Here is a 22458-nt window from a genome sequence, read left to right on the forward strand (position 1 = left end):
TCGGAGAGAAAATGTGTAAAACTCTGGGTTCTCCCACAACAGTCTGGTTGGAAAAAGGTTCCAGGAAAGGATTAGGCAACTGGAGTCCTGACATAGTGCAGCAAAGGTGCATAACGTCTGCTAATGTTACAGCACATTAAAAGAAGCTGTAAAATAGTAGCTTTAAGTTAGGCAGGCCAAACATAACACAAGAAGTATGAAAAGCAAGGTGCCATTTTTCCAACAAATAAGTTCATTATACGAAAAACCAGCTGAGCTTGTTTTTGCATCTTGATATTCAATGTAGCGGCTCTGACTTTTTTGGTAGCATCTTTAAAGAGCACAATCAGTATGAATTCCAGCTTATTAATGATAACCTATTCCTTACTGAGCTCTCATTACGTGCCAGGAAAATTTCAAATACGGTTTCTTATCCTCACACCCGCGGCAATACAAGGTGAGAACGTGCCCCATTTTCCTCAGGAGGAAGCCGACATCCGAGTGGGTAGCTAACTTGGCCGGAGCACTGGCTGACTTCAATGGGGAATTAGGGTCCTCTTGAGACCATCAGATTAAAAAAAAAAGAAAAAAGAAAAATCACAAAAGCAAAACCCAGAGAAGAGCCTTCTGATTACATTTGGGCTGGAGAAACAAGTCAGGCTTCCTGGAGCAGAGAGAGGAAGGCTGCTCTCCTAAGCCCTCCCAGGAGCGGGGAGCGGTTATTTTTGAAAACGGAGGAGGGAAAAGTACCTGCAGCCTGATGGTTCTTGCACGCTGGAGAGAAAACTAAGCCATTGTGAGAGGCGGGAGAACAGGGCTCAGATGCTTATTCAAGCTGGGCTCCCGGGTTTCCACCCACCCCCCAGCCCCCCAGCCCCAAACAAGCCAGAGGGCAGGAGGCATCAACACCGGCCTGCATCCCCAAGTATCCCACACAATGGGGCCCGGGACGGGTGGGGAGGGCGCAGACCTCCTCGCGGGACGCCCTCCCCGAGCGCAGGCCAGGGCACCCCCGGGGATCTGGAGGTGGAAGGGACCCGGGAAACTGCACCCGTCCCCACCCCCACCCCCTCAATCGCTCACACACACACACATGCACACATCGACTTTCCCGGTTTTAAAAAAAAAAAGCCTGGAATCCAGCTTCCAAACAATAAGGGAAGCAACAAGCACGAAATGCATTTCAGGGGCTTTGCACCGTGGGAGGCAGTTCCCGGGGGTGGGGGGGTGGAGGGGACCAGTGCCCCCGGGGAGGGGTCTGCAGTGCACCTTACCAGCTTCATGGTGGTGTTATTCTGCTCCCAGCGCCACAGCATCACGCTCATCTTACTGCAGGGCGAGGAGGGAGGGGGAGGGAGGAGGGCACCGGAGGGCGGCGAGGCACCTGCCCGCGCGCCCCGCAGGTCCGGCCGGCCCGTCGGCGCAGGTCCCCGCGCTCCCGGCCGCGCATCCCCGCCCGCCCCGGCGGCCGAGCGCGCTGCGGAAGGGGCCCCCCGGCCCGGCCCGGCCCGGCCCCCGCCCCGGCCCCCGCCCCGGCCCCCGCCCCGGCCCCCGCCCCGGCCCCCGCCCCGGCCCCCGCCCGGCCCCGCGCCCCCGCCCCGCGCCCCCGCCCCGCCTCCGCCAAATCCAACAACTCCCCCTGCGGCCGAGCGCGCGCGCCTCGCAGCGCGGAGGCCAATGGGGCCGCGCCGGGGCGGGGGCGGGGGCGGGGGCGGGAGTCGCGGCCCCGGGCTCCCCGCCCCCTCGCCGGCCCGCGGGCCGCCCGCCGAGGCCCCCGGCGCAGCGCTGGGGCGGGCAGGGCCTGAGGGCTGCCGGGGAGCCGCTTAACTCTTTCGGGGACGCGCGCGCCCAGGGTCCCCGGGGTCCGTGCGCCGCCGGGGGTGCGCGCTCCGCGGCTCCCGGGTCTGCAGCCCGCGCCCGCCCGACTCCCCCAAGCTGCGTGGCAGGAGCCCCTCGGGGACCCCCCCCCCCCCGGGACCCCCCACCCCCGCACCTGCCCCGGCCCGGCCCCCTTCCTGCTACGTGAAGGATGGGGCTCGAGTGTTCTCCAACACACCTGGCCGCTGCCACGGGGAGGACATCCGTGGCCCTCGGGGAGGAGGGGGCAGGTGATGACAGCGGAGGCAGCCGGGGGAAGAGGCTGCGTGGCCTTTGTTTCCTCTTCTGCGCGCCCCACCTGCTGCGCGCTCTTTCTCGGAGGGGGGGCTGCCCCTGTACCCCTGTGGCTTCCTCTGAGATTGTAGGGGCCCCTCACCTTCCAGTCCAACCCTTGGCAGGGGGGAGGGGGTCCCCCCCCCCACCCTGGCCACTTTCAGGATGGTGAAGAGGCTCAGGAATCAACGCAGGATGGCACGGGCTACCCAGACCTGAGTGCTGGTGTCTGGCTTGGGCAACGGTGACATTTTAGGATGGGCACCTGCTGTCCCCCAATGGAGAGCAATGATGAGAATTCACGGAATTGCTTCCAGTAGTTGAAACCGTTCCAGGTGAGGGGAGGTGGTAAAATGGGTCCTGACCCTTTGAAAGTGATCTTCCAAGCATGCCAACTAGATCGAAATGTTGCTCTGCCTAAAGCTGTCAGGATTTGGTTTCCCTTCAAAGATGAAAAATCCCATCCGTGTTTTATGACCTACAACTTCATCCCCCACCCTCTTCCCTTAGCCTACCGTGCTCTAACCATGGTGGTCATCTTTCTTCTCTAACATTCCACTGAAATCCTTCCCACCTCAGGACCTTTGCACCTGACAGTACCTCCCCCTGGAGCGCTGATCCCCCTAGACCTGCCTATGGTCTCATTTCTCATGTCACCTCCTCAAAGGGACTTTTGACTTTTAATGGAGTGACCTTCTCCTTCCCACACTCTTCTGTTACTGCTTTCCTTTGTCCTGTTCACTGTGTGACCATAGCTTACTTGTATTCTTTTCTTTTCTTTTCTTTTCTTTTCTTTTCTTTTCTTTTCTTTTCTTTTCTTTTCTTTCTTTTCTTTTTGAGATTTTGTTTACTTATTCATGAGCAATGCAGAGACACAGGCAGAGGGAGAAGCAGGCTCCCTGCGGGGAGCTTGATTTGGGACTCAATCCTGAAATCCCAGGATCACCACCTGAGCCTAAAGCAGATGCTCAACCACTGAGCCCCCCAGGTGTCCCACTAACTCATATTCTTGTTTATTTTCTGCCTTGTCCCAGTGGACTACAAATTCCAGGAAAGCAGGGGCCTTGTCTCTTTTGCTCCCGCATGGTATCTCCAAGTGCCTGGAACAGTGTGGCACATAGTTGGAGCTCAGTAGAATGTTTCCCAAACGAAAGTCTGTTGACAATGTCCTAAATTCCTGCAGCTTCCTCTGCAACAGGACAGAGCCAGACCAGGGCAGCACATCCCACATCCTGCCTGGGCCCTGACCTATACTGACTGACTGCAAAAGACCCTGTTATGTCCATCTCCCCACATATTTCTGGAAAGGGAAACATAGACAGGGATATATGCTACTAAAACGGATGGGGCACATCCTAGGGTAACGCAGAAGGGGGACAGCATATGTCATGTGAGAAAGCGTATTCCATAGTGAAGTATACTTATGGCTTTGGAAAACGAGATTTTAAAATAACGATTTTTTTTTCTCTGAAAATAAAGCTGGACAAAATCTTGTTGGCCAAGAGAGCAAAACATGAGTTATCTCTCACAGCTGTGTTAAGCCAGGGGCTCTTGGAGCTGGGTGGGAGGATGTGCAGTCCAGGAAACTTTTCATTGTAGGAAAATGCTAGGACGCTGGGCATTTATGCACTTTCTGAGGAAGCTTCTATAGGTGTATCATGTTCTCTAGGATGCCCCAAAAACATCAAAAAAGACACATCCCCAGAAAAAAAGTAATTGAATGAGCAGTTAGTTCCTGATCAAAATCTTTGCTGGTCAGAGGTGGAAAATACTACTCATGGTACAAGGAAGCAGCAGGGAGTGGAGGTAGAGAGGGTAATGAGCTCTAATGAAAAAGAATGAATCCTGTGGCCTTGCCTTTCAGATCTCAAAGACCATAGGTAACCTGACTCATTTGGCAAACATTCCTCGAACATCTACTGTATGCGTGTACCCAGCTCTGTGCTGGGTATTGAGAATCAGAGGGGAGTCCCTACTACACACAAACATGGTCTATTGAACGATGGACACATACACCGACGGTTGCAGGGCCATGTGGCAGGTGCGACAAAGGGGGCTGTATGCCTGTATGCCAGACAAATGGGCCATAAAAAAAAAAGGTATAAACAAGACTGGGGAGCATAGAATAACTTCACAGACATGACACTGACCTGCATCTGAAAGGATGCAGGAAGGTTCAACAAGAGGAAAGCATCCCAGGAAGGTGGAACAGCACGTGTAAGGGTAGAGAGTGGTGAAAAAGTGTGGCAGGTGCTGTGTGATCAGGAGGAGAAGATCAAAGGGCAGGAAATGGGGCTATTTGTAAGGCTGGAGCAGGTTAGGTCCCCGTAAAGGAGATCCTACCCTTCATGCTTATAAACCAGGGGAATGATTTGACTGACTTCCCATTTTAGGAGAGACCTCTCTAGTAGCAGCAAGAAGGTAAGTTTGGAAAGTTTGAGGCTGGAGAGAGGGAGACCGGTTAGAAGGCTGTTGAAATCATGCAGGGGATAGAGAATGAGGACCTGGGCAAGGAGTGGTGTAGAGAAAATGCCACTCATAGCACCAGCAACCTGAAGATGCAGCGGGTGGGTCTCATGGCTTTGAGTTCACCCAAGCAGGCGTCAGGACCCTGCAGATTTTCAGAAATAGAAGCAGCCCCTTAAAACCTCCTACACCTTGGAGAGCTTTTCATCCTACCCCACGCTGCCTCTCTCAGCACCCTTCTTCTCCTTCCTCCTATTTCTGTGATCTTCCACCAAGTCCTTTGATGTGAATTAAGGGAAAGAGATCAGCCCGTGCTGACCACATGGGCCAAAGCCAGGGGAACAATGTTTGTGAAGGTCTGCCCTGAATGTGTGGTCTTGTCCCTCTGAATGGTTGGCCTCCTTTTTCAGCTCATGGCTTTCGGATCCATTTCTTGGACCTGACTGTTCAGTGCTGACACCTGCAGGCAGTGACCCCTAGCTGAGCCCAGATCCCTGATGGTGACCTCTCTTGTACTCTCATGGTAGCCACAAGGTAGGGCCCTAGGTCCCAGTACTGCACAACTCTTGGTGGTAGTCACCCCCCAGAGGCCGGATCTGCCCTTTGCTGACAGTATCCTGTTCCAGACCTTCCCTTCCCCAGCATCCAAGGGATGTGCCCCACATGGCCCAGCACTTGCTTACTTCCACGTCTGTCTTGCCCACTCTCACATTTCTCCGAATTCTCAGCGCCTCCTCAGCTAGGGGAGGCATGTGACAGGTATCTCCTGAATGAAAGCTGGAGGGTCTATCTTGTTCCTCAAGGCAGAAGGAGGAGGGGAAGAGATTCAGGCCAGAAGGTGAGGTTTGAGGCCAGGCATCCACCAAACCTGCTCATTCCCAGACCTCCTTTCCCTCACCTCTAAAATGATGATCTGTAAAGTTCCTTTTCCCTCCCACATTCTGCAAGCCCAGCCCCCGTCTGATAAACTAATTTGTGTCCAGCTGTTAATGGCTTAATGTGTTTCCCAGATAACGTATTCCAGTTTAACAGGGGTCTTCCACTCTTTGAGCCAAAGCAGTGACGAATGGGGAAAGTTCAGACGCTGCGGGGGCCAGCCCCGGGGAACATCAGACGGAATGGGCTCTCTAGAATGCCCCAAACGAACGTGGGCTGATCCCTTTCCGCCCACACGAGAGGCTCACTGTGGACAGTTGTCTGCTTTTACATGGCACAAGGATGACAAAGGAAAGACCAGGAACAGTGTGCCACCTCAGAGGGAGGGAATACTCTAATAGCTTACCATAGGGAGCCCATGATATTTTTTTCCCCAAATAACTGGGCATGAGTAGTAAAATAGCACAGAAGAGTTTAGCATCCTCTGTCAAGGGAAAATCCTAGCCCTATTAGTGGCTATTTATCAAGCAGCGCACAGGGCACCTTTCACTTACTCATCACAGCAATGCTAAGAGAAGTGATTTTTCTCATTTTGCAGACACAGGCTCAGAGAAGGAGAGTGACTGGCTCTGTTCAATCAGCTCCAAAACCACCAAACAGGAGCATCCCTGGGGCGGGGTGGGGGGGGGGGGGGAGGGAGGCCTGCCCCTATTGTCATACTATACACAGGAAAGGAAGTCTCAGAAATGCCATCCCCGGGAGGATGAAGACAATCTGCAAACAGACATTTTGGCAAGTGGCTTTCAGGATTATTTTAAGTCTCCTTCCCTTTCTGGGAGGGCCTGGAGCGGCTGGATACGGAGGAAGATATATAAAAGTGCAAATAAAAGACTCCTGGAAGTACACAGCTGGCAGGCCTTTTAGGAATTGGGAGTCAGATTTAAGCAAAGCACTAATCCTTCCTGGAGAAGAAAGCTGGGACAAGGAGGGTGAGCCCGGGAGGTGCCATCTCCCCTCTGGCAGCCTTGGAGGCGAGTGAGCCTCCCGGCCAAAAGGTCACTGGGAACATTGGGGTCTGCAGGGGGTCCCAGGCGATTGGAGAGTTTGAAAGTAAGATGTATGGCTCTCGGGAGGGCAGACACAATGTCACACTGACAAGCCCGCAAATGAATGAATCCGCCCCTAGAAAGGGCTGGGCTGGCCTGGGCTGGCAAAGGATTTCTCTCCCTCCCCCACCCGTTTTCTTTTTTCCTTCGGATAAAGAATTATGTAAAGGCATCTCGCCTCCAGTGTGTTCCCTGGACGGGGTTGAATGTGTTGCTTTCTGGCTTCCCCCCCCCCCCCACAATGCACTTTCTTCCCTCCAGTGATGGGGGTCAGTGTCTGAGGGGCACAGGGTCTCCTGTCCCTATGGGCTGCTCACTCTCCCTTGCACACCTTTGTTCAGACTGTTCCCCGTGCATGGAGATGCTCTTCCCTCCATTCTCTACTAAATGATATTGTGCAGGTCTGTCGGGTCCAAAGCAAAATTAACTTAGTTGGTGAACTTGTCTTGGATCCCTCCCCTTTGAGAACTCCCCCTCTCCTCTGGGGTTTCCAGCTCTTTGTTTCTCGGCCTTCTTGCCAGCCTTTGTAATCCTCCGGCAGGGGGGTGGGGGGTACACTCATCGGCTGTTAGATGCGTTAGTATTGATATGAGTATTATTACTACTGAATTACAAATCGCTTAGGAACAGGCACTCTGTCTTATTCATCCTTGTACACTCAGAATAGTGTTTGGCTTGGTGTTAGTATTATCTTTTTTTTTTTTTAAGATTTTATTTATTCATGAGAGACACAGAGAGAGAGAGAGAGGCAGAGACACAGGCAGAGGGAGAAGCAGGCTCCATGCAGGGAGCCCGACGTGGGACTCAATCCTGGGTCCCCAGGATCATGCCCTGAGCCAAAGGCAGGCGCTAAACTGCTGAGCCACCCAGGGATCCCAAGTGTTGGTATTATCAACCGGAGTGAATATATTCAGAAGGTCAGGACTATAGGGGGCTTAAAGTTCATCCAATCCTGCCTCCAACCCCCCATTATTGTCCAGGAAAACCCGGGTCCCCTCTATGGAACACCTTCCACTGTACTGTGTGAAATGCACTGAAAAGAAACCCGACGGAACTGGGAAGCTGGAGACAGGGCAGGATGGCATCTCGGGGAGGCTCTCAGAAATCCATGGTGACCCCGCCAGGCTAAAGATTCACTTGCTCACTGGGCATCTGGAGACCGCACATTTCCTCGTAAGCATTACTAGAGGAAGAGCTTCTGGAGAGTGAGGATTAGGCCTTATTTGTCTCCACAGCCTCCCAAACACTGCTGACCACAGAAGGAGCTCAGGGTAAAAAATAAGTTTCAGGAACAATGAATGCTTAAAGACCAACTTTAAAGCTCTGGGGTAAGAGGCTTTCGACTTATACAAAGCAGCCCGACTGGTCCCAAGCAGCCTAGGACACGGTTTGGAAGAGCAGCCGTGCTTCTCCCTCCCCGGATCCCAGGGTTGCCAGGTGCCCCTGGTATTTATTTGCTCTATTCAACATCCTAGGCCCGGGGGCTCCTCCTCCAGCCCCCTCCACTCCCGCTACTTCAGTGAAGCAGATAAGGGTGGAAATTGTGCAATCTCGGGGTGACCTCTGACCCCCCTTTGAAGGGCCTCCCTGCTGCCAGGCCTCCCTCCTCCCTCATCCTCCTACCCTCTGAGCCCAGCTCCTGCTCTGACCCACTGCTCTGACCCACGAGGTGTGTTCTGGAGGTTGCCTAAAGACCTATTTAGGCTTCTTCAGGCCTCTCAGTTAGGCCAGGGGTTCACGTGAGGTGAAGTAAAACTGTTCAAAGCAATAATAATAATAATAGTAAAATAACAAATGTTTTCAAAGATTCCACCACCGAACTATGGGCACAGAGACATGGGGAGCTTTTGTCAAAACACTTAAGAAAGATAAATGGCTTCTAATTTTTGTCTCCTGTTCTGGTTTTGCGACCGAATGATTCAGAGATGGGGTCTGGAAGGGAGTCGTCCTCCAACTCTCCCCGGGCTGCGCGTCGGTTTGTTTTGTTTTCAGTGGTTGCGGTTTGGTGGGGGAGAGGGTGGTGTGGTTTTGTTTACTTTATTGTCCCTGTGGGATCAGCCCTTTCATCCTGGGCCAGTCCTGGTCACCAGGGATGACGGTTAGCTTAGCCTTAGCCGCGTAAGAGGCAGCGTCTTTCCCCAGGGGCTGCGCTCTCCGCTGCCCGGGCACCGTGGAGGAACTCAGCGCCTCCCTCATAAACCTGTAGGAAAGGCCACTGCTTTCTTTATTGTGTGGTTTGTGTGTGTGTGTGTGTGTGTGTGTGTGTGTGTTTAAGGCCACTGCTTTCATGACTGAGAGATGAAAGGAACACACATGCCCTCCAAGTGGGTTAAATATTATTCCCCGATGGGGGCTCTGGAGGCCAGCTTTTCCCTTGGAACAAAAGCCGCAGGTAAATTGATTCCGCTTTTGTTAGGCATCCTGATCTCACAGGAGATTGCCACACACACACACACACACACACACACACACACACACACCCCTCTGAGGGCCTCCTCCCTCCCCCCCCCCCCCAGGACAGGGCACCCTGATGATTACCCCAGGGAGGGGGGGTAGGCTCTGGACTGGCCCTGGGGGTCTGGCACACAGGGCAGGAGATGAGGGTAAACAGGAGGAAACAGATGCCTGAGATGCGCCGGCCCAGACAGTGTGTGCAGACAACCCCCCTCTATTCCAAAGTCAACAAGGACAACCCGGGAAATCCCAGAATGAGGGCGCCATTGTTTAGCAAAGGAAAACTCTCAGCACTGCTGATGACTGGCTTCTGGCTCCCGAGCAGGCCCATGACACTGCCACCCTTGATCACTGGGCCTCGGCACTTCTGGGCACCTCCCAGACCCCAGAGCACCACCCTGAGAGCGGTGCTTCCTCCCTGCGCAGCTCCAGTCGCACGGGGATGCGGGGGACTCACGGTGGCCTAAGTTTATGTCTGTCAAAGCGCTTCCACAGCCCCCGCCCAGGTGGTTGTTCTTAGAACCGTTCTGTGAGCGGGGCTGGTTGGCTGGCGTGATCCCATTCTGCGAGGCGCACACTGAGGCACAGAGAGGCTTAGTGAGCAGGCCAAGGTGAGTCTCAGGCCTACGGGCTCCGACGTAAACACCCGCCCCCTCCGTGGGTTCTCAAGACAAGTGGGCTTCACGGGGTATTCGTATCATTAACCAAAGTAACAGCAGCAACAATAGCGGATACTTGCAGAAGCGAGTCTTCTGCATCGGGTGCCATTCTGAGACGTCTGCGTGTGGCATCTCATTGGATCATCATAGTAACCTTATGACACAGGTGTGAAGATCACATTTCACAGAGGGGAAACCAGGCCCACAAAAGTTCAATCACTTGCCCGAGGTCACAGAGTCAGCAGGTGACACTGCTTGGATTCGAACACCGTCTAGTGAAGAATCTACGTTCTTAACCTGTGTTGTCCCGTCTCTCTGTGTAGTGACGTCGTAACCACAAGGTGGGCCCAAGGTCAAAAGTAAAATAAATACACTTCACCGAAAGGGTTAATAGGTGCCATGCCCAGTTAGTGGGTTTTGGGGAAGGGGGGAGGTTTGTTTGTTTTTTTTTTTTTTTTGCTTATTTTTTATTTTTAATGATTGTGGCCACTACAAATAAACTTCCATCAAATGGAGGAATTCTTTACCAGATCATGCAATTGTAGAGGGTATTTTCCACAGCCCTGTGGCCCAGGGCAAGTCGTAAACCTCTCTGCGTCTCAGCCTCCTCTTTGTAAAATAGGCATGGTCATACTCACCTCTTAGGATTATTTTGAAAATCAGGTGAGATATTATACATGAAGGCCCCTGAAAAATCGTAAATTCCTAGAACTGGTTTCCCCAAATTAATGGATGGGAAACAAACTTGAGGATGTTCAACAGCCTTACTGTTGCTGTGTCTTAACTGTAGGACATTCGGGAAGCTTCCTTAGGCTAGTGAGCACCCAGGAGCTCTAAGCAGGCAGTTGGAAATGGAGTATTTCCCAAGTTTATTTGACTGCAGAACCCTTTGGGTAGAGCACTTCTCAAGCTTTTACCCCCAGGAACCCACTTCAGGGGCAGCACCCCACAAGGCTGAACCTGGCATGAATTTTCCCTGCAGGTCTCCCTCTTTGGCAACATTCAAAGCAGCCTGAGTCCATCTGAAGCCACCCCTAGATTTGCTCACTTAATTTTGAGACCCTGCAGCAGGAGACTCAAGCCCACACTCCTGTCATTACAACTATCAGGCCAAAGACCACAGGATATGAGTGATGAGACAATGGGGGCCTTGGGGCTCCAACAGAAACATGACAAGAGAACTCAGATGACCCCACCCCTGTGTCCTACACACAATCTGGTTTCTATCAGGCAGGCTTTATGCAGAGTCACACTGAAAGCCAGTCATTCAGAATGTGTGGCTGGCCCCTGACACAAAACCGAGATTTGAAGGATGGCCTTAGTGATAATGAATCCTCATCCTTGCAGCATGGAGCAGATGGTAAGGAATAACAATGGGATGGGCCCTACACCGGGGGCACAGTGGGAGGAGGATGTGTGCCTTTGCTCCGACACCACTGTCCTACAGAGGTAGACGTAGAGTGTCTGAAATAGCCATCATCTTATTCTGATAATAAGAATTGCTAATATTTATTATTTGGATACTTGGCATGTCCCAGACACCAAGCTATGTATATAAATCACCATCATCAATCCTCACAACAGACCTCTGCAAGTAGTACCATCACCAGTATCCAGAGCAGGTAACAGAAGCACAGAGATGTTAGGGAAATTACCTATGGTCGCACAGCTCATCAATGGTGGGATTCCAACAGGGGTCGTCTGAATCCATAGCCTTGTACCTGGGTCATGGGCCTTAGAGATCTTCTGGAGCGGTGGCTCTCAAAATGTGGAACCCGGACCTACAGCATCAGTGACACCTGGGAACTTGTTACATAGGCAAATTCTTGGGCACCACCACGGAACTACTGAAGGAGACTCTGGTAGGACCCCGCGGTCTGTGCTTTGTTGCTGTTGTTTCATTAGGCCTGTAGCTCATTCTGATGCCCACTAAAGATTGAGAACCACTGCTCCAGGAGAAACAGCTTTGTACCCAGGCAGAGGCATCGCGTCACTTGAGAAAGCCCCAGAATGAGTCACCTGGCCCACTCTCCAGGAGCGTCACCCAGCAACAAGCAGGGCACAGAAGGGCAGGGTGTGGGGCCAGTAGTTATCCTAGGAGGAAAAAATAATAGTGAGGCCTGGCAGTCGCAGGGCAGGAGGGCTGACACAGAACCAGGAGGGAGAGCGGAGGTCCAGTGAGAAGGTGGGAGAGGCCAACCTGATGCACGTCTGCACTGCATATGCCAGGCCGTTCCCATCCCACGTCCCCTGCCCCTTTTCAGGGCCACAGGTTTATAGAGGGCTGGGCAGGCCTCTCCCTACCAGTACACACACTCCTACTTTAGCAAGGCCCCTGCCAAGAGGGTCTCCTGCCTCTGCCTGAACCCCTGCAGTGACCAAGAGCTTAGTGGCCCCAGGGCAGTTCTTTTTCCTTCTGTGGGGATTTCTGGTTCTTTCAATAATTCCTCTTCTACCTGTTTTCATGTCCTTTCACAGTCCCAGTCCATCTGAAAAGGCTCCTGAGGTATTCTCAGGGAGGGATGCCCAGAAGCCCCTATGGACCACTCTCCGTTGGCTGGACTCCACAAAGTCCAAGGAATGGCATGACATCAGGCAAGCTGAGCAAACGGCCCTGGGCTGCCCGCCTGGCCACACTGTCTGGAACGAGGGGCCCGGGGAAGGGGACGCTGACTGCCTTTCCTTCTCTTCTTCCTGCTGAGGGCATGGAAAGCACCAGCTGTCCTTCAGAGATTTCCTAGAGGAAGCAGAGGCAGGGAGGCAATGTTTCTCCAAGACCCACTCACTGTGCAGCGAGGGAGGCCCATCCTGGATGGAGAAGTACTCCCCCCACGTGCCCACTCAGCAGAATCCGGGGGAGCCCCTGCTCCCTGGCATCTGCCCCTCCTCCTTCCGAGGATTGGCAGGGGTCCACCATTTCCACTGGAACCCTTGGCTCTTGGAGGGGGTAAACATCAGGACCCGCACTCTCTCCGCAGTTGGCAGGGATTGACCTCTCTGCAAGGAAGAGATAGTGATGGGTCTATTTTCCCTGGACAGACTTGTGGTTATCTTCCCGGAGAAAGCCAAGAGGGTGGCGGGGGGTGGGGGTGGGCTGCTGGGTTGGGAGCCCGGAGATCTGGGTTACAGGCCCTCAAGGTTCTGCTGCATACTCCCAGGGCATCCTCCAGAGACCCAACTGCTTAAATTCAGAGTCTCATCCCCCTGGTTCATGGTGTGACCTGGGGCAAGTTATTTAACTTCTTTGCATCTGAGGACCTCGTCTCTTCATGGAAATGATAACAGTGCCAGTGTCTCAACAGCGAGGCCCATGTGACACATGCATGTGGTAGCTGGCACCTGGTCCATGCTCATTGGCTGTTAGTTGCTGCTCTTGGCATACCGCTCTCTACAACTTGGTTAGGGATCAAGTTATACATGACTAGAGCCTTTCTAGCTTCACAAAGACTTTATTCTCTTGTTTGATTCCAATAACTCATGAGATGGCAACGTCAAGATGTACCATTACCACTGTGTACCTGAAAATACTGAAGCCCAGGAAGGTCAAGTGACTAGTCCAAGGTCACACAGCAGACCCATCGACAGATCCCAGACCATCGGACCTTCTGCCTTGGGCTCCTGAGACGTGGCTAGACAGTTTGATTTATCCTACCAGGTGTTTCCGCTCATATTATACAGTGGTCTTATTTTCTAAATCAAGGGTTAGACTTGTGGTCTTGGACATAAAACCCCCCATCTGAACAGTACACAGGCTCCCCTATCCTGCGTCTCCTACTTTCTATCCTAAAGGGTGTCCAAGGAAGACATTCCTCTCTCTCTTCACCCCCAGACCCAGCTCCTGGGCCAGGACTCTCTAGGCCCTGCCTATGTAAGTTTACAGCCAGGCACACTGCCCAATCTGAGGCTCACTGACTGTGAGCTAGACCTTGAAGGTGCACACCACCAAGCCCTCCTGGAGACCTCCACAGGATGCCCCATGCAGTGCACCTCCTGAGCAGCCTCCTGCAATGCCCCCAGGATGGGGCCCAGACTCTCTTTTGCAATGACACCCATCCAAGCCCATTTCTCCTAAGGTTTCTATGCTGGAGCACAGCGGCGGGGGGGGGGGGGGGGGGCGGTATAGAAGAAAAGTATACCTGGCTGCTCCAGATGCACCCCTCTAGCTTGCCAATCCCACAGCCCCAAGAAGGAGATTCTGGGAGATTTGTGCCTAGGGCTGGGAGTCACCAGGTTCTCTTCAGTGGCTCCAGAAATACCAGATTTTTTCCACCATGTCCCATCTGGGCCCAATAAGCACCATCCCTACCGTGTCTCCACTAAGTGGTTTGTAGGCTGTCTTGGCGGTGTGTCCCTGGGAAGAACAATTTATCTCCATGCTCTTCCTCTGACTCTATGAGATGCTTCTCTCCCTCAAGAGAAATCAGGCACGGGCTCCACGGAGCACTTATCACCCAGGGACGCTCCAGTGACATCAGTTGCTGAGACCTGGGCAGTTCCCCTCACCTTGGAGCCTGGCTTTGCTCCCCTTCCTCCCCCCTGCGCCTCCCCACACCCATGTTCACACTTGGATTCATCCTGCAGACCCCAACGGCACGTGGAAGTGGGTTCTCATGGTCCCCACTGTCACTCAGAGCGCAGCATGGTGCCGTTACCAGACAGCCAACGGGGCTGAGAATTTATAAAGAGGGCCGCCTCGTTGCAGATGAGTGGTATTGCAGGGGCTGAAAACGAGCCCCAGGACGGAATTGTTCTTACATTTATTAATGCATGCAGCAAATATTTTTTGAGCGGCCACTAAGTGCCCCATTCTTTTCTGGGCATCGGGGAGACAGAGTGTTGAACAGGACAGAGGTGATTACACACAAGGGCCGCAAAAGTGACAGGCAAGTAAACATATAGTAAGTACTTCCAGAAGAATAGCCAGGTGAGGGACAGCATGTGCCTGGGGTTGGGGTGGGGGGCGAGAGCTGTAGGAAGTCAGCTCAGAGAGGCTTCCCCAGGAGGCACCTACCAGCAGAGATGCAAACGAAGGAGGGCAGTCAGTGGCAGACCTGAGCCACAGCATCAGGGGCAGAGGGTCAGGAGGGCAGGCCCCCCAAGGAGAACGCAGCAGGTGCTCAGGGACAGCAGGAAGGCCCCTGAGGCTGGAGCACAGCGAGCAGGGCAGAGGCTGAGGGCAGGCGAGCTGGAGAGGAGTCCCCGGCAGTGCAAGAAGCACAAGAGTCCGCAAACCAGGGCCCAGGCGCGCTCCACGGCCCCTGAGCTAGCAACAGCGCCTGCGTTTTGAAAGGGTCAGAAGAAGAAGGAAACAGAGATGGAGACGGAAATGAAGACAAAGAAGGAGAAGATGATGGCGGTGCGACAGACTTCTAGGTGGCCGGCAAGACCTGAACCACTTACGGCCTGGCCCTTTCCAGAAGAGGTCGGCTTATGCCCCAGACAGAGCCCCGAGGACAGTGAGCCACCCGGCTCTTCCTGAGCAAGGAGGTGGCACAGCCCAAGGGGTGCGTGTCAGCGCTCACTCGGGCTCCCCCGTGGAGAGCTGGCCGGGGGATCGGGGTGCCGGGTGCAGTAGGTAGTGAGAGGCCAGTGGCTTTGTCTGGCATGGGGGGCAGTGGCTGTCAAAAGAAGGGGCTGGTGGGGACCCCTGGGTGGCTCGGCGGTTTGGCACCTGCCTTCAGCCCAGGGTGTGATCCTGGAGACCGAGGATCGATTCCCGCATCAGGCTCCCTGCATGGAGATGCTTCTCCTCCCTCTGCCTGTGTCTCTGCCTCTCTCTCTCTCTTTCTGTCTCTCATGAAGAAATAAATACAATCTTTAAGAAAACAACAAACAAACCAAAGAAGAGGCTAATTTTGAGACCGATCAGCATTGCTGTCACACTGGGTATAGGTCATGATGGAAAGAGGAGCAAAGGAGGACTCTCAGGATTTGAGGATTGAGGTGGAACCCCTAGGGGAGCGTTGGCCCCATTTACCCAAGTGCAGGACACTAGGGGAGGAGTGGCTGGTGGGATGGGTTTGAGGAATCAAGAGTTCTCCTGTGGCCACAATCGGGTTGAGATGATGATTCGACATCATAGTGCAGACATTGCATATACATTTATATATACACGCACGTGCAAAAGGCACGCACATATACCGTAAAGGATGACGACGTCACTGATGCTATTGGGAATACAAAGAAGATAAGAATGTGTGGAAGACTTACTGTGACGCGTGAAGGATTTGATACTCATTCCCATGACAATCTGTAAGGAAAAGTCTCTCCACTTGTCTCTCCCACTTTACTGATGAGAAACCTGGGGCTGGAATAGGTTGAGCAATGTTCCCAAAGTTGCACAGGGAGCTGGGTAGCGGGGGTGCTGGGAGACGCAGCCAGGAGTCCCCGTTCCTAACCCCACATCTACCAAACAGAACAGCACATCCGAGCCCACTCAGGGGTGCAGCCTTCCTTTCTTGGTGCCTGTGTTTAGGCATTTTTATTATGGACAAATTGAGCTCTCCCAGTTTCCCGGAACGGACTCTACAGACCAGACATAATAAAATGTGCTCGTTTCCTACCTCTGAATTTAGCAAAATGGAATAAACACATTTTTATTACAATATTTTTTCTTATTTGGTCATTTTTGTTTGCTTTTAAAAAGATTTTATTTATTTATTCATGAGAGGCACACAGAGAGAGGCAGAGACACAGACAGAGGGAGAAGCAGGCTCCCTGCGGGGAACCCAGTGTAGAACTCGATCCGAGGACCCCGGGATCACGACCTGAGCTGAAGGCAGATGCTCAACCACTGAGCCACCCAGGGGTCCCATTATTCGGTCCTTTTTAAATGATGAAGTGACACATGCTTATTAACTGAAGTTAAAAATACGGAAAACTTGGAAGGGAGGAAATTAGTAATATCCCCAACCCTTAAATAAAGCCATGATTGAATAATCCTGGGGCTTCTTAGAGGCTGCACTTGACCATTATATAGTTAGCAAATTAGTTTCTGGGGTTCAGGACTGTGGGCTCAGAAAGAGAAGAGGACCCTGAAGGAACCAACACACTACAGGGCAGGGGAGCCAGGTAAGAATAAAAATGCCTGCCTTTTATGAAAACAACATGTAGGTGTGTGCCAAGAATTGTGCCACGTGCTCTAACTGCATGACCTCCTTTAATTCTCACACCCCATTTTACAGTTGAAGAAACTGAGGCTTTTGTCACCCCCAAGCAGCAGACTTGAGAGGTTAACCTCGGGTTCATGAATCCCACAGCAGGAGCTCTTCAATCTCGTGTCATTCTACGTCTAGAGAACAAGACATAGAAGGCTAAGATGAATCTTGCTTTTTTTTTTTTTCCACCCGAGGTTTTTGTGTAATTTTAGAATTTACATCAACTTTGGATTCAGCTAACACATGCCATCACATTGCTGACCTCGACAAATATTTCTTGAACAACAACAACAACAAAAAAAAAACCCTAAAATCTGATTAAATCCAGAACAAAATGAAGAAGAGGAAGACAGAGTGAAGCCGGGCAACCCAGAACAGACTAATTGATTCAACCATTCAATGAGTATTTATTGAGTATCTACTATGGGTCAAGCACTGAGCTAGACACTGGGGACCGGTGGTGGACACGACGGACTAAAATCCTGGCCTCGTGGTGGGTTGTAGTGGATGGATCACCAGGGTTGGTGGCTCAGTTGGTGAAGCATTTGCCTTTGGCTCGGGTCATGATCCTGGGGTCCTAGGATCAAGCCCCACGTCGGGCTCCCTGCTCAGTGGGGAGTCTGCTTCTCCCTCTCCCTCTCCCTCTGCCTCCCACCCTTGCTCCCCTCTTGTGCTCTCTCTCAAATAAATAAATAAAATCTTTTAAAAATCAATCAATCAATTTGGGGAAGTACTCAGAGCGGCTTCCCCTCGGCGCCTAGAGGTCTGCCTTATTTGACTCTGGTGCAACTGGTCGCCCTGTGCCAACCACATTGTTCTACAAAGCAGAGCCCTTCAGGAACACAAAATCCTAATTACAGAGTGTCTCCATTGTATTCCTTAGACCAGACGTCGTCTACCTTGTGCTCCCATGTCATCTCTGCCTAGCTTATTTCTGCTCGACTTCCACCCGGACCCACTCACTGGAATTTGTAACCCGAGGCTACGGCGCTCTGGGGGTCTCAGTGGACGAGAGGAATTACGTGGATATGTATTTTGCAGAGGGTCAAGGGGCACGAACCATGAACGGGAGCAAGGGTCTGATGCCGCTGTCAGATTTTCAAAGGGGCACACAACCTCGAAAACGTAAAAATCCACAGCTCTCCTCTTTTTCCACGTCAGTGGCATTTCCCATAGTCTGCAAATGTTGCCTCCTTTTCCCTGCAGCTCTCCTAGAGCTGAGACTGAGTGGCATTTGGGGTTTGCTTACAGAAACGAGGCGAGTGCAGCGCTGGTATTTTTCCAGGCACGGCATAAAACGGAACTTAATTCATTCACTTCCACATTGACACAAGGGGGAATGTTCCAATTCCTCAGCCGCTGAGAAAGGCAATGTCCCCCACCAGGCTTCACACAACCCTCTTCCACTTGATTATTATTTGAGTCTCACCCCTGGCCCCGGCTCCACACTGCGGGTCTACACCGTTTCCCTGAGTACACAGAGTCTTCGACTCCTTTGGGCCAAAGAAAATAACACTGTTCTGATAGTCGAAGGCAAGAACAGGCTTCCTAAGCAGGTTGTCCATCTGCCAGAGTTCCTGCTTGCTATGCTTATTCTCGAACTCCAGATATCAATCACCATCTCTATAGGGTAGAGAAATGGAACAGAAAATACAGACGGTCTCCTGTTATTTCACTTCATTGAAAGCAAGTAGCACTTGCGAGCGGAACACGTGAGAGTCGAGGTCTTTGGGAGCACTCACTCCTTCCCTGCTTCCGCAAATACGTATCAGGTGTCTACAGCACGGCACTTTCCAAGTGCTGAGGACACCGGAATGGACAGGCCAGGCCTGGTTCCCACCCTCCTGGAGCTCGTGGACTGGTGCAGGGAAGAGGCATCACAAATAAACAGCAGCGTGTTGAGAGCTGTGACAATAAACATGAGGTGCTACTGGGAACACGCAACCAAAGACCCTCCGTAGTATCGCAGCGTGGGCGAACAAGGAAGACAGCCTGGCTGAAAGTAACAGATATGCCAAGGCCTGAGCAGGAGTTGCTGAGGCCAGGGTGTATGGACGGAGAAGACACAAAGAGCCCCTGAGGTCTGTGCAAAGGCCCTGAGGCCAAAACTAGTACAGCCTATTGGAGGAACTGAAGAAAGCCTATGTAGCCAGAGCACAAGGTAGAGCCACAAGTGGCTGGAAACGAGAAGAAACAAGGGTTCTGTATACATAGAGCCCTGCATTTCATTGTGGGGGTTTGGGTCCTAATCCTGACAGCCATGGGGGAGTCATGGCAAAGTATGGAGGAGGTGTGCAGGACATGATTAGAGCTGAGGTTTTATTTTGTTTTAAGGCTTTTCTTTTCAAGTAATCTCCATACCCACCAGGTATGTGGGGCCTGAACTCATGCCCTCAGAGATCAAGAGTCACATGCTCCCCCGACTGAGCCTGCCAGGCACCCCTAGATCTGAGGTTTTAAGTGATCATTCTGACCACAGTGTGGAGAACAGACCAGGGATGGGCAAGACCATGCATGAGGAGCCAGTTTCACAGGCTTTTCCAGCAGACCTGGGGAGAGATGCCAGTGGTTTGAACCAGGGTGAAGGTGGTGGACATGAAGAGAAGGGGACTTCCTAAGAGAAAACAGGGAGCATGAGCCCACAGACTTGATGGTGGGCTCGATGTGGAGGTGAGGAGGAGGGAATCAATCATTCCTCTAATCAATCGTTTTTCCTTGTCTCCAAAGCAGCTCGAGATACTCCTTCCTACCCTGCCTCCAGGAGATGGCTCTCTGAGTGGACTCTGCAGATGGGGTGACAGCACGCCAGGGGTGAATCTGGAAGGAGCCACAAATTCATGAGGCTCCAGAGACACTGGTCATTGTTGTGTGTGTTGAAAGAACCACAGATGGGCAGCCCGGGTGGCTCAGGGGTTTAGCGCTGCCTTCAGCCCAGGGTGTGACCTGGAGACCCGGGATGGAGTCCCTCGTCAGGCTCCCTGCATGGAGCCTGCTTCTCCCTCTGCCTGTGTGTGTGTGTGTGTGTGTGTGTGTGTGTCTCGTGAATAAATAAATAAAATCTTAAAAAAAAAAATAAAAAATAAAAAAAGAAAGAGCGAGCCACAGCTGTCCCCAGCCAGAGCCCTTGTGTTGGTGAGTCCACCCCATGGATCAGGCTCGCCTGGTCTTCCCACGACTGGTGCTTCAGACCTAACGTGGTCTAACATCACCCCCAGTCGCTCCTGAACACATTGCCCTGATCTACTGTCTCCATAGCACTTGCCACTCTTTGAAAGAAACTTCTTAATTTGCTTCCCTGTGTTTTGTCTGTATCTCCCCACAAGACGGTGAGTTCCACGACGACAGAAACCCTGCTCTTCTGGCTCACGTACCTAGAACAGTGCCTGGTACACAGCAGGTGCTCAGTACCAAGAAGATGGAGGAGTAAACAACTCCCCAAAGGCCAAAGACCTTCCCTCCCCCCACACCAAGTGCCCTCTCCCTGGGCCATGTGGACCTCCTTGGCTCCAGGCCCTGCCACAGACTGAGCAGCCCTTGTGCTCAGATGCCCCACGAGTCCTGGGCACACTCACTCTGAGCCTTCATCTGGGCCTAGGGCTCCAGGTGAGTAACGGTTTTCCAAGAAACAGCGCTCTCATGGGAATTTCCTTCGCTTTATTCCCCCAAGCAGAAGAACTGCCAGGGCTGGTATTTTTCCAAATTCCACACCTTGGGGCATGAAGCAAACTCCACAGGACCCCGGGACAGAATTATGTATTCACGCACACGACTAGAAGAGCTCACAAGCAAACATCGCTGGTGCTGCTGATTCATTACTATTTCTTTTTCTAGTTTTCCCTACAGATCTCAGGGCCAAAGTCAACTGCATTTGTACTTGGGAGCTGGTTCTTTTTAACCCAGGATATTAGACAGGATTTGGTTCTCCTAGTTAAATTCCTTCTTGGAAAGGGTTCTTCATTCTTCTTACTCTTCTCATTTTATTTAAAATTTAAAAAAAAAAAAATGCTTCCTAACATGAAGATGGGAACTGCATTCAGCAGAGGGGAAAGAAACAGGACATGGTGAGGCCCGGCCAGGCTCCTGCAGAGCCCACCAAAGGGACGAGTCAACGCTGAGTCACCATGAATGGTCAGTTCTCAGAGCCTGAGTCAGTGGCTGCTGGGCATAGGGCTTCTGATCCCTTCCACGTGCCTACAGTCTCCTCCCAGGCCAGGAGGGAAATGACTAATAACACCTCATGGTCCAGTGATGCTTTCACCTGATATCATAACAGGATACCTGTGGGATAGGGTGAGCTGTCATCTTACAAATGTTCCATATTGCCCTGGCATTGGGTTGAGGTGGGACAAAGGATGGGGTCCTACTACTGTGGGTGAGGCCAGGTACCATTCTCCAACCTGCCCCTCATGGCAGCGGTGTCTAGGCTCACACAATGGCAGATGCACTGGGGCTGCAGGCAAAATCAAGTCAAAACTCAGTTGTAAAACTCTCATTCACACGCCAGAAGTCTCACCAACTAGGGAATATTTTCTCTTAGAAATTGCCTTTCAGGAAACAGAGGCAAATGGTAAGATCAACTTTGGTGGGGGGGGGGGGGGGGGGCGGGGGATTAATAAAAATCAACTCTGAGGGATGTTATGGAGGCCTGAGCTCAAGGAACAGCAGCGCCATGTGTAGGCCAGCCTGCCATTCCCCAGCATTTATTTTTTAAAGATTTTTATTTATTTATTCATGAGAGACACAGAGAGAGAGGCAGAAACACAGGCAGAGGGGGAAGCAGGCTCCCTGTGGGGAGCCCAATGTGGGACTCGATCCTGGGACCCCAGGATCATGCCCGGAGCTGAAGGCAGATGCTCAACTGCTGAGCCACCCAGGCAGCCCTCCTCTTTAGAATATATGCCAGCAATTCTCTATAGAGAGTGGGATTCCTACAAAATCCCCAGAGGAGATTATTAATAAGATCGACACTCTCCCAGGCAGGAGAGTATAAGAAGGTTGGCAGTAGAAACTGCCCTGCCTTCCTGGGAAGATCTTGCTCCCACTTTGGCAGCCGGCTGGGTCCAGTCATGGGGTGATGACCAGCCGTGCCAATTCCTGGATGGGTGACTAGCCCGTGTGTGTGTGGAGGGAAGCTCCCTGGCCGGCCAGGTGCTTGCCCGGCAGCAAAGCAGCGAGGGTTCCACAGGCTCCAAGCTGGAGCCCACCCGCCAAGCCAAGGACACTACTCACCAGCCCACGCTGCCCTGCCCGGGGCTGGGCCTTGCCGGGCCATCAGCCCTCACCGGGCACGTGGCTGACAACACGGCAACACAGGTACTCTGAGGAATTGGTGTCGGCCAGAGAGGGTCCTGGGCCTCACTGCCTCTTGTAAGAGTCACCTCTTATTCAGAAGACCCCCTAGCACATATTGTGCCCTCCGCAAATGTAAGCTATTAACCAAGTACCAGACCGAGGGGTCGCATTTTCTGTTACACCCTCCCGCTGCACACCCTGCACCTGCAAAGCACTTTCACAGAAACCCTCTCACTCGTGCTTCTGAAACCCGCGGAGGGCCGGGAATTACCCACTCTATTTCCCAGGCTCAGAGCAGCTTGCCTGAGATCGCACAGC

At 52.5% G+C, this 22458-nt stretch overlaps 1 protein-coding gene and 1 non-coding gene across 7 annotated transcripts in view; both read right to left on the reverse strand.

The window, feature by feature from the left end:
• The window catches only part of NAV2 (neuron navigator 2), a 399361-nt gene that overhangs the window by 332775 nt on the left and 44128 nt on the right, over positions 1 to 22458 (reverse strand). The window contains exon 1 of one of the 6 annotated variants that reach the window (XM_072725406.1): positions 1254 to 1389. The exons of the other annotated variants lie outside the window; for them this stretch is intronic. Within the exon in view, the coding sequence (XP_072581507.1) occupies positions 1254 to 1304 (51 nt within the window). The 5' untranslated portion in view covers positions 1305 to 1389. Of the gene's footprint in view, positions 1 to 1253; positions 1390 to 22458 lie in introns of those variants that run through there. 6 annotated transcript variants of the gene reach the window in all.
• LOC112934735 (small nucleolar RNA SNORD45) lies at positions 17040 to 17111 on the reverse strand. The gene has a single exon (XR_003238032.2). It is a non-coding gene; the product is annotated as a small nucleolar RNA SNORD45 (small nucleolar RNA).

The sequence above is a fragment of the Vulpes vulpes genome, chromosome 11 (genome assembly GCF_048418805.1).
Source record: "Vulpes vulpes isolate BD-2025 chromosome 11, VulVul3, whole genome shotgun sequence".
NCBI lineage: Eukaryota > Metazoa > Chordata > Mammalia > Carnivora > Canidae > Vulpes > Vulpes vulpes.